Genomic DNA, 17,200 nt, shown 5'->3' with positions numbered 1-17,200 from the left:
TCCCTGCCTAAAACATTTTTATCTATTGAGAGTTCTGATTCAAACAACCCAGCAACTCCAATCAGAGAAGCAATGAGCTGCACTCCAACAGGTACCTGCCAATTAATGGTGCATGGTCCTTCATAGCAGCTACTATAGCATCTCTCTGTGAAAAATCACTCATGTCCTGGGGACTGAGAGCAATCACTACTCCAGACTCTCAGCTGTTAGCACAGGGTGATTTGACCCCTTTGGGTCTCTGAATACCTTTAGGCTTGGAAAAGCCTATCTTCAGAGTATCTCTTCATGTCCTAAGTTCAGCAAATTATATTCTTCCTGAGTCTCATTCTAGAATGGTTACAGTCCATTTCCATAAATGTTATGGATGTCAAAACAATTTGACAAAACAAAGCTTTCTTTGCTTTCTTCCTTTCTTCTTTTTTTTTTTTTTTTAACCAATATATTAAGTTTTACACCAGAGAACTTGGGCTCCTGAAAGCACCTTAGCCTCTGTTATTCTTTTGGATGATTTAAAAATAATAACTGAAAGTACAAACTCCGGGATAAATTCAAGAGATGATGAAAAACATTCAGAGATTTATACATAGTATTTTCAAGTACTTTGAAAGAATTTAAAAAGAAAAACAAAAATCACAAAAAAGAGAGTCCTCTGCTGCAATTGAGTGTACAGGTGCATGACAGAGGGAGTGGGGAAAACAACTTTTCTACAACTTTTGGAAACATTTACAATTAAGAAAATAACAATTTCACAAATTTAAATTTTTTAAATTATTTAATATTAGAATATTAGAAACAGTTGGCAGTGTGGCAGATACTCATCTTGTGCATTAAGTCACAAAGGTTTTTCTGCATCATGTAAGACAGAAATTTTTGGATAGTACTGATAATATTCATACTACTCAGTGAAGACAGGTTAGGTAAGTATTTTCTTCTTCATCTCTGAGAAATAATTGATTACAGTCAACCGCTCCTTAGGAAATATTCTCCTTAGAACTCTTTTCCTACCTGGAAGAAGGTGAAGACAAGGACAGAAGATGAAGAATTTCAAAAAGCTAAAATGATCAAAGAGGCCTCAGCTCTTGAGAATGCCCAGTTCCAGAAACTGATCTTTCAAGTTGTGAGTAGATAGAAATCAGTACAAATGATAGATGCTTGGTTGCAGTTTTAGCTGTAGAGACCTAGCTAATTAACTTGCTAAATGAAGCCTGTAGTACAAATGCAGATCCACTGATATAATGATTCCATTATTTTGTTTTCTGAATATACTTGTAGGTTTAAATTTTATAGAGAAAGGATGATCTCAAGTTCTGTCATATTAAATCGGGACACCAGTTTCACTCTATACACGTTAATATAAAGAACACTAATAAAGATCAAATTCAACCGGCTTTGTGTTGCAAATTCTTATTAAAGTAGAAACTGGGACTTTCCAGTTTAAAACTGTTACTAAACAGCTGAGTCTCATCAGGAGACAAAGACCTTATCTAAAACTTATTAACATTGCTGTGAATGACCTTGCTAATTTTAACTGGCTGCAAGAAATTTAAATAAAAATGTACCTCTGATTAGTAAGTGAGGGCTTCCAGGATCTCTGGGTCATGCGTGATGGCTAGAGGCTAAATTTCATTCTTTAACATCTTAATTTGAAACTGTAGTGTACTGTCTACTTTTGGTATATTGACTTTGTAATTTTCCTTGTTCTGATCATTATAATTTGTTCCATGAGAATTGATAGAAAGTTTGTTTAGATTAAGACAGTTGAAGCTGTCTTAAAAATCTTTCTTACAGTTCTTCCTTACACTAGAGAAAACAAATTTCCAAAGGCAAAGCTCCATTAATCAGATTGAATCTTAGTTATTAATGACTGGTAATTACAATTTACAAATAAACAAACATATCCCTCAACTGTTTTGTTCTCTTCCAGAGAGACTCCTTTACAGACTTTTGAAAGTTAGATCATTTCTAAAATAAGTATGCTCCACTTCACCAGAAGTATAATTTAATTTTAATATAATATGCTATGATTCTAGATAAAAGTTTTTGTAAAACAATAACATATTATTACTAAGACAATGGTTTGTGTTTCACTATATTAGTATTCACTTTCTATTCTTATGATTTTAATATGATGCAAACTAAATGATTATTTGCTGAAACAGAAATTGGTATTCCAATCAGAATTGCTCTATACATCAAAAAGATTAATGCCTGTTAATTATATATACATATCTAAATTATATATATATATATATATAATTAGATATACATGATTTCCTTTCCCCAATACTTCTTGAATGAAATAGTGTAAAACTTTTACTTCAGAGCAATGTTTCACACTAAATCATTAGAAATCTGTCAAAAACAGAGGAGCATTAAATTTTTATAATGGCAAATTTTTCAAGTAAGAACGCCACTAAATTAAAATGTTAATGGTAAAAAAAAGAGGAAAATCAAAACTTTCACACAAATATCTTAGATAATTTTCTAATCAAAGAAATATCTTAGATAGTTTTCTAATCAGAGCCTCCAAGTTAATGAAAACTCAAGAGGACTCTGTCAAAAATACTTGCTATCTGCAGTGTATTGAGATAGATTCAAACACAACTGAATCTCCATCTTCAAGGATCAGATAACTCAGTCTGCATCAGTAGGCTCTCAAAGATTGTATTAAATTTCAAAAACAATTGAACATAATATGGCTTCTGCTTCTCAGCAATGTCCAGCTCACTTCTGGGAAAGGACAAATAACTTCAATATCCAACATTTATACTAATACCTGCATAGTCTCCTCATCTATGGCAGCTCCTATGGAGCTATTGCTCCAGGTTTGCACATTCCATAGTTTATACTTTTAATTTGTTTGTCCATAGTCTAAGTATGTTACTGTCAGTAAATTTAGCTGCAATTGTCCCCCCAGCTACAGACTTTTTATATAATACTTTTCAATCTTTCCTTATTTATGAATAAGCAAGAAAAAAATAGAGAACTTCTTACTACAAGTCACTGCTGAGAATGGAAAAGCTATTATTTAATGCTGTGAAGTATGTAAGTTTTGCTAATATGATAGATGGCTAAGAAGTGGAATTTAATTATTTACAGAAAGAACTAGTGTTCTAAAAAGTAAAATTAAAAATGCCATAGGCTCTTGCATCAACAAACATGAAAAATCGTGCATGGATTTTTTTATTTTAAAAGGCTACTCCTTTCATTTACAGTTATAGAAAATAAATCTGACAGAGTATATGATGTGAGAGGAAAAGAATTATTGAGTATGAGCTGCAGATCACAGAGGAAGAGAGATGAAAGAAAAACTAAATGGAGAATTTTCCCTGATAGATTGTGTAGTTACCTACATTTTACATACAAATAAAGAAGAAGTTGTCTGAATTGTACACCTCTGTTAGAGTGATATGTTATCCTTAGTTTTAAAATATGGCTTTATCTTAACAATATACTTCAAAGATTCTTCAGCAGAACTTTAGGCGATATATGATGGCAACCATATACAGAAAAAAAATAGGAACAGAGAATTTTAATTGAAGCTTTTTGAAAAAAAAAAAAAGCTTCAAAGATAGAAATAACTGCATAATGATAATCTTGAAGGAGTTAGAGTGGAAGGGAGTGTAGGTGGTATTTATTTGGCAGAGCACATCTGTCATATGGACTGATGTGAGTACTGAATAGGAAGGAACTGCAAAATGTGTCAGGGACATAGATGAGAAATTTGGGGTATCAGGGTAACAGGTTAAACTGCAGTGCTTCTGCAGGTAAGTGAAATCACACTGATGAGCAGAGCATGGCAGGAGAGCAGGGTGCTGCTCCATAGATGACACCCACAGGTTTTTGCACTTTTAAAGGAGAGTAGAAGGGAAGTAAATGCCAACAAGTGGCACCAACAAGTGCTCATAGAGTCAGTGACAGATATTTGTATTAACACAATTCCCAAGTTACATTCTTTCTGGGCAGAATGAAAGAAAACATCTGTTGCAGAGAATGCAGAGGCTTTGCATTCAGAAGACATTTGAGCTTTTATGCACAATTCAGACTTTTATGCATATTATGAGACTTTTATAGTGGTGCCTCAAATAAACTGTGTCTCCCTTGTGAAATTTCACAATGGGTTGGTTATGGGAAGCCAGTAGCCATTACAATGGTAATTTGAGCAGGGACAGAGTAATAGCACCACATTATGAAGGAGTAATGGGATACTAATGTTTGTAGTGCACCCTCGCAGTGCATAATAATGAAGGGGAAATATAAGTTTAAAATCAATCCTTAATTAGGTGAGTGACTTTCTGATTCTGAGAAACACTGACACTTGCCCAGAACTTCAGGTTTTTTTTTTTTTTTTTTTTTTTTTTTTTTTTTTTTTTTTTCAGTTTTTCTACTTTACATCACACAAATTATCTGCCCAGTAGTTTTTTAGGGGCCATTTGCTTTAGCTTTGATTGAATACAGCCACCTGAGTCTCCAAGTAGCTTCTCAAATCCCTTAGATTTGCACACAGCTTTATTCTTGTAGTGCAAATTATTTTATGCCATTTGGCATCACCTGCCACTGTGATGAACAAATTGCATGATTCCAGCAGAATGAGAAAGCAATGAAAAGGGAAAATGCTGGCATTTCCCTGCGCTTGTCTTCATTTTGATAAGTGTGACAAAACAGCTGCTGAAAATGATTTCAGTAAATCCAGTCTAAGTGTACATCCAAGTGCTTCAGGTGCTTCCCAGCATGGGTCATGGCAGGCTAGAAGATTAAACCAAGTGGTTGTGTCAGATCCAGTGCAAATGGCACCTGCAGGCATGATATTGTGGTAGCTTTCTTCAGCTCCTGGATGGCCTGAATATCATGCCTTAGTCATACATGGTGGGGGAACTGGTAAAATAAACAAACATATGGCATGATTAAATCTGCCTCAGTTCTTACACTGTGGCCCAAATTCTTTTATGCTGCACGGTAGCTTCAGTCAGTATAAGTGGCAGTGAGGTTGGGCTCCTCAAAGGCTAGACTGCAGGATTTCATTTTTACTTTAATATTTGTGATCCTTTTAAATTAATTAATTATTTATTTATTACAAATGATGTGTAAGAATTCTGCCCTTGGGTTCAGCTGCACCAGCTTCATAGTCCATTAAGTTAAACATCCCTACTATTCTCACTAATTTTATAGACGTGGTGTATGGGTTGGGCAATTCTAAATATCTTGCAAACACATCATCATCTGAAGACTACATATACTGTATATAGAGCATGTTCATCAATCTATGTCTTCACACATCTGGCAAACTGACAGACTGCTTGCTGGGCACTTGCAGCACATGGGAATCAGGAGTTTAGGAAGGCAGCAAAACAGAAGCAGAAAGCAAGCTCTTCTGTTCTCAATTCCTGCTTTAAATGCTCATTTTGGGAATTCCTTCACTCATAGTATTACTTGAAGTCCCCGTGCTGAAGTCTGTGGGTGTTCCGAGAAATGCATAGAAACATATTTATAATGGTAATCTTTATGGCCAGGGATTAAATTATATAAATGTTTTGTGTTTTCATAAACTGGTGCATTTTCTTCTTGTTAGATTATTACTAATTCCACCTCACACTGCTATTTACTGCTTACTCACTGGTTAGGTCAAGTCATTTGATTTTTTACTGTCCAATCATGATTTTAGGTCATTTAATTTAGGACAATTAAGTAATTTGCTAGAAATTTCAGGACATTTCAGGTCATTTCATTAAGTTTTATAATTCTTCTGGCGTTTAAATTTAACACTTTTCAGCTGAATTACAGCTCTAATTAATTATCCTTACACTTTGCATCAAAAGCAGTAATCTTCTCCTATCTTAATCTGTTAATAAATGGCAGTGTTTATGAAAAAGAATTTGCCAGATTCTCATTTTCACCAAGGCTCTCCAAAAAATGGCAGTAGAAGAGGCCTTATAGGGATATAAGATGCACTGTCTCTAGTTTTAAAGGTACTTCTCTATTGAGATAATGGACAGGTTTTTTATAGTATCTAAATAAGGAAAGATCTAAGATTTTGTGAGTAGAGAGGCAAAGAGGCAAAAACTAAAATACGCTAGTTCTAGGATTTAGAACCCATTTTGTGTATATATATATATAAATATAATATATATATGTACACTCCCTTTTGTTTGATATAATGTTATATACTGGTATAGGAAGAGATCTTTTCCCAGTATTCCCAGGGGCATGCCTAACTCTCTCCCTGTTGACAAGTCTTTTTAAGGTTCATATGTTTTCTTCTACCAGCTTCATTGTTTTTAAAAGCCAGCCTGAGCAGTTTTATAAATCGAAGAGATTGGAGTGGGAGTGGGAGGGCAGAGAATGGGGTTATTTTTTTGTTTCTCTGACAAATGGTTATTTGCAGAAACATGCTGACAGTTCATCATCCCCAGGTCTTCTCTGGTCTGGAAGGAGAGCAATATTTTGTGTGTGATTGCTTCTGATCCAGAAAGTAACAGCTTCATTCCTGTCCTGTATTACTATAAGCACATAACCTCTTTGTCCTGAATAAAATCATTATGAGCTGTTTAGAATGCAAGAAAGAAGAGATGAACAGTGAGCAGATCTGTCCAAGGCAGGTATTTGCACATCTTCTTTTCTCTGACCTGAAAAATACAATAAAATTGGAGGAAATAGGTTATTTTTAAACAACCAAAATTGCATTATGACACTGCATTATTGCTGTTACTGAATTGCATTTTTTTTTTTCCAGTACTATTTTAGGTTCCAGTCTAATTTTTATTCCTAAAAATAGACCTAGTTAAACAGCTCTTGTACACATGAATGTAGTCAGGAACTTGAAGCAGGGGGAAACTGAGGCCACCTCAACCCCTCACTTAGGACTAAGTCAACCAGAGGGCAGCCTGGGGCAGCCCCAGTCCTAGGTATGGGGCCCTTCTCTGGGATTGGGAATGGAGAAAAGCCAGGATGTCAGACCCCAGGTAGAATACCTTAAGAAGCAGAATGGCAGCTTTGTTTGCAAGTCTGGGCATCCCAAACATTGTTTAAACTGTAATTCATCTTCAGACTAACCCTCCAGGTATCTGCTTTTTCATTATCACATACATGGCAAAGTGGCTGCAACCTGAACACACACCAAATGGTCACTCCCCAGGGCCTGTACCCAGCAACAGCTCCCAGCTCATCCAGCAGATGAGCACCTGGACAGCTACATCTGCTACCTCTTGGAATTCCCTTGCTGCTCCAGCTTTCTCAGAAAGACTGTTTTCTTCACAGTGAGGAAAGGAAGGGACCCATCATGCAGTCATGCTGAAGTTGAGTAGTCAATTCCCATCACAGAACCATGTCTCACAGTTAGTCTTGCTGCCTTCAGAGGGCATGTGGAGAAGAATATCCCATCAGCAAATGGCTAAGGAGGGGGAGAGGCTAGGCATGCACCCTCTGCGGGCATGTTTCTACTCTGTGGCTTGCAAGGGATAAGGAAAGAATAGTGTTTTGTTTCTCATTTCACACTCACCATCTGACCAGACACTGTTTATTTTATAATGTCCCTGATTCTAGCCTCAGCCCCTCACACAACTTCTCTCAGACTCCCCAGAGCTTCTGATGGCTTCCTCACAGCAAATTCACTGACTATTTCCACTTCAGCATGCACAATCCACACTGGCTGAACACACCACACCTGTTTCAGCCTCTTCCAGGCCCCCTAGGACCACTTTTCAATGGTGATGCCAGGACAGCACTTCAGCTCTGTGTGTTTGGGGAGAACTGAGATCAGTTCATCAGCATCACTCCTGGGGCTCTGCTTGGCCAGAAGCCTCCCTTCTGCAAGTGGCTGACTCTCCATGTAGCACTTATTCAATGATCCTTCTGTGGGTAGAACCAAATCAACTCACCACAGCGTGCACAAGCATCACTTGGTTGATACAAGCAAGCTGTGCAGTCTTCCACTGCCCTCTCTGCTCAGTCTTATTTTTATTCAAGGAGAGACAAGTTGGCTGCAGGCCCAGATTTGCAGCTGGTGTCTCCAGAAGAGAGCTTACAGAAGGAAAAGAATTACAAACCAATAAACAAAATAACCCAAATTCCATGCTGAATTTGCAGGCAATGCAGTTGGCATTGTTCAGCCATGTAAGATACTGGAGATGTAGAAGAAGGTTAAGGCTTAAGCTAAGTGAAGAGTAGCAGTAGCCACATTTCTCCTCTGATCAATAAGCTGAGACTCCCAGGGGAAGCAGTGCTTTTAGTTACATGGCTTTGCTGTGCTGTCTGGGAATTACAGTCTAAGAAAGAAGAAAGAAGAAAATGGGGATTTGCTGACCAAGAATTGCAGAGAATACAATGAACTTCTGTCATAAAACACCCCCATTCCAGAAATAAATTGTTGTCCTGAAAAAAAATATATATATTTTTTTAAAAAGCAGATTGTTTTCCCTTCTGAACTTAGATAAAACAGCAGAGTCAGAAGGTAAAGAAAGGGATATTCTGCAAGGAGGTGAATACAGCTCTTTTCTACCATTCAGCATCGTGCTTGGGTAATTTAAGCAGACTTGCAAATATAAGCATTGCAACAGCTGAAAATAGTGAGGGACCAAGAAAATTGTTTTGGACAAGTGTGTTCCACAGAGCTGAAGCAGTCTATTTTCAGAGGCTGTTTTGAGGAAAGTATCCTATATGCAAGTGAGCAGAAAGATGCCCCAATAATTGAAGAAACTCTTGTGGCATCCAGATCAAGAGATCCTAACCAGAGTCACAGGAATGATCTGGATCTCTGTTTTTACAAGCAGTTGAACTCGTAGAACTGCTAAATGTTCACTTTTTGTTGTTGTTGTTTATTGTTATTATTCTTTTGAAAAACCTTGATGCTCTTTCAGCTATCATTAGAAACCTTCTTAAAGCTTACCTGCTGACACAAGACAAAATTTCTCAGATACCACACTCCAACCAGAATGTTCGGTGCTGTAATAGGTTGTATGTAAAGCTTTTTTCCTCTATCTTGCATTCATATGTGATTTCTAAGTTAGCTGATCACACAGTTGGCACAACCTAATTGACAATGACTTTCATTGACTTAAAAACAAAAGATTTATGAAGGGATTGTAATCACACTCCACATTGTAATAAAGTTAAAATAGCCATTCTAGGGAATACTAATGACATGGAAAAAAACAATCTCACTGCATTTATGTGATGTTCGTTTCAATTGTCCCGGTTCCTGTTTTGTCATTTTCAATTGTTTTAAGACAGGAGACAAGTTTGTATCCTTAGCTGTAAAGCACTAACCATGCAAAATAAATAAAAAATGAAAGAATCATGGTAGGTATTCTGTGTTATTAAGTAAATCAGCACACAGCTACTGCATCAATAATTATTTCTACCAAATATCCTTTGGTGAATGAGGTGCCATCAGGGAAGGGGAAAAATAAATAACATATTTTCAGAAGTGGGAGGAAGCATCAAGCAGATAATTGCATAAGCATGCATACAGCTTCCAACCCTGATCACATAACAGCTGAAAATAATCCCTTAACAGCTAGAGTAAGAACAATATATAGCAATTCTGGACATGAGTCCTGCTGTTTTGCTGAGATTTGAATTCAGATTATGATGGGATGTGGCATGCATCCAAGAACATAATTCCTGTGGGTAGTATACGCCTTTCCCACCATTATTACAAGTACAATCTATGAACTTACCTCCCTGATTTCTATGGTGGTGTATTGAAAGTTTTAGGGAGATGAAGTCTGTGATGGCTATTTAGAAGTCAGACAGGATCTCATCTCCTGAGTACCAGCTATAAACCAGGAACCAACCATAAACAAGAAACAATAAATGAGGCTCCAGCCCATAGGCTGAGCATTGGTGGAGAATCAAGGTAACCAGTCATATGCAGAAATACATTCAGAAGACCTAAAGATCTCTCTGCTTCCCAGATACTAAGAGTGTAAGAAAGGTCTCAAATCACTTTCAAAGCAAAGCCATGCAGAACATTTTTGTCCTTTTTGTTTGTTTGTTTGTATTTTGCTTTATTTTTCCACTCTTCCCTCTGCACAGCATCTTCACTGTGTGTAGACTTAGAAAGGGAGACAGAAACCTTCAAAAACCTTTTGCAAGTTTTCAGAAACACTGATGTACTTCTAATGTATTGGTAGCTTGTATGCATGAGTTTTCTGTACCCCAGAGAGCAAGATGGTGGCTTCCCTCCTGCTGAGATGCCTATCAGGCAGCTCAGGCAATTGCTGTTTACAGCAGTATGAGAATGAGACAGACACACAAGCCATATTAAAGCATAGCTCTTGTCAGACAAACTTGATTATTCCTTTTAGTAAGCACTATAGAGTAAGTGAATGAAGGGAATGTAAGGATATAATCATGTCTGATTTTAATGTTAAGAAACCTTGCTGGTATAATAAATTTAAATTGCCTTGGAGTGGAAGAGGAAAGCTGTAGTTAAAAATGATTGACAAGTCCTACTGAGTTGAGGGGAAAGGCATAGATGACAGGAGTTTTTCAGAGGTAGAAGGAAAGTTAGGTACCCAAGTCTCAGTAAAAGCCATGGAGAATCAGGTCTTTCTCACCAGTGTGCCTTTGAAAATCTCTCTCATTTTTATTTGCCATCTTCTCTAATTATCTAAGATAAAGTAAGTGAGATGTTCATAAAATTAAAAAATAAAGAAGATAGGAATACTCATGAATAATTAGAATTGTAAAGATCAAATGTATCTGACTTTGTGAAGAAAGTGACCTGGTCAGAAACAACTGAAAACTGGTGTATTTGCAGGGGGCTGAGAGAAAGAAAGAGAGAGAAAAAAACAAAGAAGGAGAGAGAAAAAGACAGAAAAACAAAGAAGGAGAGAAAAACAAAGGAGAGAAAGAAAGGGATTCCAACCAAACTTCAGGCCAGTCATGAGTCTGCAATACAAAGAAAGTAAAAAAGTGACCATAAAATAATGAATTTTATAAATGTGAACAGCCTTTTATGGTGCAGGAATGAAATATATTTTTTTCTGCCTCTGTCCATCCATTACTAATCAAAACAAGAATTTGTGCATCTGTTGGTACTTATTTCCTAAAAGAGTATTGAACGTTGGAAGATATTCAAGGAAAGTAAGAAGACACATTTAAAGAGATGGAATAAATCCCAATGTCAGCAGAGATACTTGCCAGGGAAATGCTGGACAACTATTTGCATAATTTAGTGGCTGGTCATAAAAACAAAAGCCAAAATTTCTTTCTATTTAGGGACCAGAAGGACATTCTGGATTAGTATCATAAAGCCTGTGAAAGAGCAACATTTTCTTCTGCAAAGACTGGACTTAGTTCTGTGAAATGGTGAAACCGGGCTTTCCTTGGGTAAGGGAATACAGGGGCTTCACATCTCTCCCTGCCTGGAGAGAGAAGCATCACAGGCTGCATTCCACATCCACCACAGCATGGAGGATTATTTTTAACACTGTCTTCTTAAAAACCCATTTCCCTGTGGAAGGTCTCCAGGGCAGAATGCATGGCAATTTTTTCACCACTCAGCAGTCATCTCAATTGCTGTTGTCAGAAGCTTACGAATGTAATTTAAATCAAAGGTAGGTATAAATCAAAATAATTCAGGACCAATGTGCCAGTGACTGTACTGCACTGCACTGAATCTTATACTACAGTCAACAGATAAATAACATCAAATGAAACACACAATTCACCTAAACAGGGACAAAAACAGAAAAAAAAAAAATGCATTTTAAGGCCACTGATTGATGGTTCCTACACTTCATCCTAGGCCAAACTAGCAATCTAGTAGGGATGACAAATATTCCACAGGTGTGGCCTGCTGTCAAAATTTACATTTACTATTCTCAATATACATTTATGAACTAAACAGCCTGTCAGAATTTTAGCATGATATGCTGGGCACATTATGAATTGATCAATATTAAATTAATGAATTGCATGCATGGTAAGCAGATAGTAGATAAAGTGATGGCATTTCAGAATTAAATGTTGCTTCAGAATCTAGAAAGATTATTTATTACCAACTCTGATTTCCCTTATTTTTATGCTAATTTAATTTTCTTCCTGTTACTGTCATTCATTATTGGGTGAATTCTTGCTAAGAATTACACAGTATTTGAATCAAAATGCTTACTACACTCATTACTAGAACTTCATCCAATATATGTATGAAAGATTACACAGTCTAGTATCTCAAAACCAAACTCATTAAGCTATTACTACACTCCTTCTATCTATACGTAATAGGATAAAGCAAATTTTAAATAAGCATAGGATTTTCTTTTGGAAACCTCAATACAGAATGGACATCGATGTGCTGGAGCAGGTCCAAAGAAGGGCAACAAGGCTTGTGAAGGTCTTGGAGAATATGCCCTACGAGGAGCAACTGAATGAACTGGGGCTGTTTCATCTGGGGAAGAGGAGGCTGAGGGAAGACCTTATTGCTCTCTTCCAATTTCTGAAAGGTACTTACAGCAAGAGCAGGGTTGGTCTGTTCTCACTGGTGATAGGACGAGGGGAAATGGCCTTAAGTAGCACCAGGGTAAGTTTAGGTTGGATATCATGAAAAACTTTACTGAAAGAGTACTGAAAGAGTTGTTAAGCACTGGAATAGGCTCCCCAGGGAGGTGGTTGAGTCACCATCCCTGGATGTGTTTAAAAACCATTTGGATGTGATGCTCAGGGACACGGTTTAGCAGAGGGTTGTTAGAGTTATGGTAGAATGGTTAGATTGTGGTTGAACTTGAAGATCTTTAAGCTCTTTTCCAACCTGAACAATTTTATGATTCTATGATTTTTAAATGGCAATAATATACAGAAACTGATATATTCCCACTACCTCTGTCATGTTTATTCTTGCTGCTCACTCTCTTTCCCTTTCTTTTCTATCTGAGGAAAAGAGATGGCCTAGCAAAAACTGGAGAACTTCTCAGGAGAAAATTTTCAAACGCTTATTCTCTTATATTCATCATTCACTGTACTCAGTCTATTTGTTCTTTTTCCCTTTTTACAAAATACGGTGCCTGTAATTGAGGGATGCTAGGGTACCAGGCTCCAACAAGATAGGAGCACAGTCAGTGTTATATTTCTCTTCTGGGCACCATTTGCACTCTGTTTTCTCAGCATCCTATGTGCATCATAGGATGTGAGGCCAGCTTCAAAGATGGATGAGTGTGCCAGTGCAGCAGAGATCTCCGTCTTCGTCTTTGGAGCTGCACACAAAGATATGCTCCCATGCAACAATTGTCTTCAGTGCAAATAGTGCTGATTCAGCAGGATTAACCAGTAGTCCCAATTCAGATGATCAAGGGCTTGTATCTGAGAAGGTAGATACCCACCACAGCCCACAGTAGACGGTGTGCCTCCACAAAGAGACATACTGCATGAGTAGTAGCTCTTATCTGCTTTGTACAACTCTTGGATTATTATCTCAGCTGCAGTACCAACACAAGGCATGTATGGATGGTAAACTGAGTGTTGACAGTATTGGACTCTTATATATGTGTGGATAACGCATTTTTTTATTGCTTCATTTGATGATCAGATAGCACTAAAAAGATGTAGAGTGACGCCCCTGATTTAACCTTCCAGCTTGTGCTAGGTCAAACTAGCAGTCTAGGAGGGATTTCTCATCCACACTAGAAATGAGAAATGTTATGCCAGCAATGCTTAAGGTTCTTCAAACCAGCAAAATTCCCCTGTGTGCTCAGTTTCCCCCACCACTTTCTCATGCAAAACTTGCTGTAGTCCCTTTTGAATTTGGTTATGTGACTTCAAGTAAAAAACACATATGTTCCTAAATAAAAGTAATTGTAAGAAAGTCCGTAGGAAAACAATGGAGAAAAGAGAGAGGCAGAGTAAAAAAATATGAAATGGGATGAAAATTACTTCTAGATAACAGAGCCTGGAAAAAAAAAAAACAAAAAACTATTTGATGGTCTGCAATATATAAGTTGGAGTAAAGTGTGAATGCTATTTTTATAGCCATACCAATGGTGTCATCCTGCTAAAAGCTAAAGCCTTCTTGAGAATTTCTGAGCATTCCCAAGCATCTTGGTTCATTTGTAGAGTGAATCTAATATTGCCCTCTTGTTATCAAGTATACTAAATTGAGTCTTCCACCTCCAGAAGGAAGTGTAATTTTGAATATCTTTACTGGAACCAAGACAGCATTAGAAAGTCAAATGATTTTGCATAAGCACAATTTTTAAAGGTGGACAAAAAATGACATTCTTAATAAAATTCAGTACTTCTAAAATTCATTCAATGTGAATCAAATTGAATTCTGAAGTACACTTCAAATTAATTTCAAATCATATGCTTAGTGATACTATTATGAACACTAGTGATTTCTGTCAAAACACTTGCTCATCTGATATTTTTCATAGATTTTTCTTTCAGTAGATAAACTAAAAAATCAAATCCAATTCTTGTAAATTTAGGTTAGTGGAAGAAAAACTCAGAAATAATTATTCATAATTAATTAGCCCACCATGTGCCTATGATCTTTTTTCACAGATTTTAAAGGTGCCAACTCAATTGCATGTACCACTATTTCCCATCTGTTCAGTTAGGACAATAATAATATAAAAATAGGCAAATATAACATCCATCATGGCCTAAATTAATTTTTATAGTGAGTAAACATGAGCAATAATATATATATATATATTTTTGCAGATGCTGATTAGAATAGAGTAGACTAGACTAGACTAGACTAGAATAGTTGTTTATGAAAATGCTTAGTTTTTAGTTCATATCTCCTCTGCTTCCTAGCATATCTCTCTTCTTTCTGGAGAATCTATATGGTGATTGCAATTAAATAGCACTACACTAAACACTGTTCACCCACTCCTGAAAAATATATTTTTTGGTTCACTTTGTTTTATTTTCCAGCAAAGTGGTATGAAAACATTAACAAAAAATAACAATTGACAAGAGATAGGAGATACCAACAGCCAAGAAAATCTACTAGATGGTTCTTTCAATAAATACATCAAGGTCTCTTTTATTTTTCTCCAGTTTTAGCAACTAACATAACAGAAACTTTCAGACCACCATACCAGTTTTCAAAATCTGCCATAAGTTTGAATTTCACAGAAATAATCCTGACAAGCACTAATAGATGAACGTTGTTGGTGCAATAATAAAACAGTATAAGGCATATTTACACCATCCTTACATACAGAACATTTTACACACAAAAAAATCACAGACCCAGAACAAAGCAAATTTAATCCCTTAGACATTTTATGCTTATAGACTTGGAGTCAAACAAATAATTCTCCAAGCAACAGACAACCTCTTGTTCTCGTGTGATTTATTTGTAACATTGTGCTCATGCAAAATAGGTATTTGCTTTATTGCATTGACATTGAAAGAACACTGGGATTTAGTTTTGAAATCAGTTCAATCAAATTTTCAACCCTGTTTCTCTTCATCCATAGCAAGTCTGAGCCATTTATATTTGTGACATAAAACGAGGCATTAACTGATGATTGAGATTTTTATTTGACAAGTTCCAAAATGATCATGAAGCTCAAATGACTACAGTTTGAGAACCATCTTTCTTCACCATGCACATTTTTCTTTGCTATCATGAGGTGGTTTAGATGAGACACTTCTTGTATTTTTAAGTTTCTATCTTTTTTATATATATATTTTAAAGAAACAATGTACTATCCAACATCCACTGTTCACAGAAAGAAATAAGCAGCAGGAATAGCTCTGGTGGCAGCACTGGCCGGAAGAAGGACATCAGTAAGTTAGTGGCAACTTAATAAACAACAAATGTCCCAGAAATATGTCATGAAGGAGTTGAGTACTATAAGCCATATTTCTGTAAAAGTTCGGACTGCCAAGGACGTTTGCGCTCTGGGAAGTAATCTGGAATGTGGATTTTTTTAAAATCTTGGATGCATTTTCTCATTTCTTCTTCAACGCTCAGCTTCTCGCATACCTTCTTTTTGGAAAGATTTGTTTCTCTGGACTTGCTAATGAGAGTTTGAAAGAGTTCACTGTTCCTGCGTTTGTCTGGTTGTGGCATCCACTGCACAGGAGCCTTCTTAGATGGACGATCCAAAGTTAGAGTATTTGGCTGGTGGGCTGTGGATTGTTGAGTGCCAGAGGCATTTTCTTGAGGAGTGCTTGCATCTGAGTGGCTGTCACAGCTCGAAGTGGATAATTCGTTACAGGAAGTCCCACTTTCACTTCCCTTGTCCAAGACTTTGTCGTGCTTCCTCTCCTCATGGTCTTGTTTGGGGGAAACAGTTCTCTGTGGGGGCCCTATTGCAAAACAGGAAAGAACAAGTATTAAATAAGTACTGGTTTATACACAGAAAACTGATCAGCTAGCATTTAGAAAAACATGACATGGAGTCTTAGCTGGGATAAAATGGTGGTGGCATTTTATTTGAGTCAAAAGAACTATAGCAGATTGGTGCACATCCTGAAAAGTCTGCTCCTACACATAAGTTCAGCTGACAACATTTTCACACCTAAAAATGTTTTAGGCAAGAATTAATTCACTGCCTGACTAAGAATTCAGGTAATGAAATGTACATAATCCTTACAGATTATCTGCACCACAAATCCCTGCAGGCAAGTTTAAATGAGCTATTTTGCCATTACACTCCAATAAGCTTATTATGAGAAATCAGATTTTGTAGTATTAGGAAAATACTGCCATACAAACTGCAAACTTTCTTTTTCTTAAATAAAAATATTCCAAGGGCATCAATTTTTTTTGGAAATTCTAATTTACATTTTCACAACAGTTGACTGACGGCATGCATTGCAGATGTCAACTATGCAGAAGCCCTAGCCTGCAAAAGAGTATTAATCCTGAAATAACAGAGATTGTTCTCTACTGACAGTCTTTAGGGTGGTTTTTTTTTTTTCTTTTTTTTTTTTTCTTTTTATCATATAGTTAGTGATTTCGCTGCACTTCTTACTGTCAGTTGTTATCCTAGCCTTGCTTCAGTGCAAGTTCACAATTCAGTAGCAGATCTCTTACTGCATAAGCTGGCAAGGAAAAGAAGGCTGTGAAGTTATCAGCAAGAAGCACTCTGCAGCAGCAGAGCGAATGATCTGGTGGCCTATCAGCAGGAACTGCTCAGAGCTTCGTGCAACTGAAAGTGGGATCAAGGCTCTATTAGCATCAGATATTATTTTTGCTTTGAAGTCCTGAGCAGAATGTGAAAGTGAAGAATTAGATGGT

At 36.8% G+C, this 17,200-nt stretch overlaps 1 protein-coding gene across 1 annotated transcript in view; it reads right to left on the bottom strand.

Annotated features, from left to right (window-relative positions):
• Nucleotides 1-14,843: 14,843 nt before the first annotated feature.
• Nucleotides 14,844-17,200, bottom strand: part of KCTD8 (potassium channel tetramerization domain containing 8) — an 84,594-nt gene continuing 82,237 nt past the window's right edge. Inside the window, exon 2 of the mRNA XM_090139495.1 lies at nucleotides 14,844-16,266. Coding sequence (XP_089995621.1) covers nucleotides 15,806-16,266 — 461 coding nt within the window. The 3' untranslated portion in view covers nucleotides 14,844-15,805. The remainder of the gene's footprint in view (nucleotides 16,267-17,200) is intronic.

The sequence above is a fragment of the Phasianus colchicus genome, chromosome 4, assembly GCF_987193195.1.
Source record: "Phasianus colchicus chromosome 4, bPhaCol1.hap1.1, whole genome shotgun sequence".
Classification (NCBI taxonomy): domain Eukaryota; kingdom Metazoa; phylum Chordata; class Aves; order Galliformes; family Phasianidae; genus Phasianus; species Phasianus colchicus.
The sequence above is the reverse complement of the archived record's forward strand: the minus strand, read 5'-3'. Positions and strand labels throughout refer to the sequence as shown.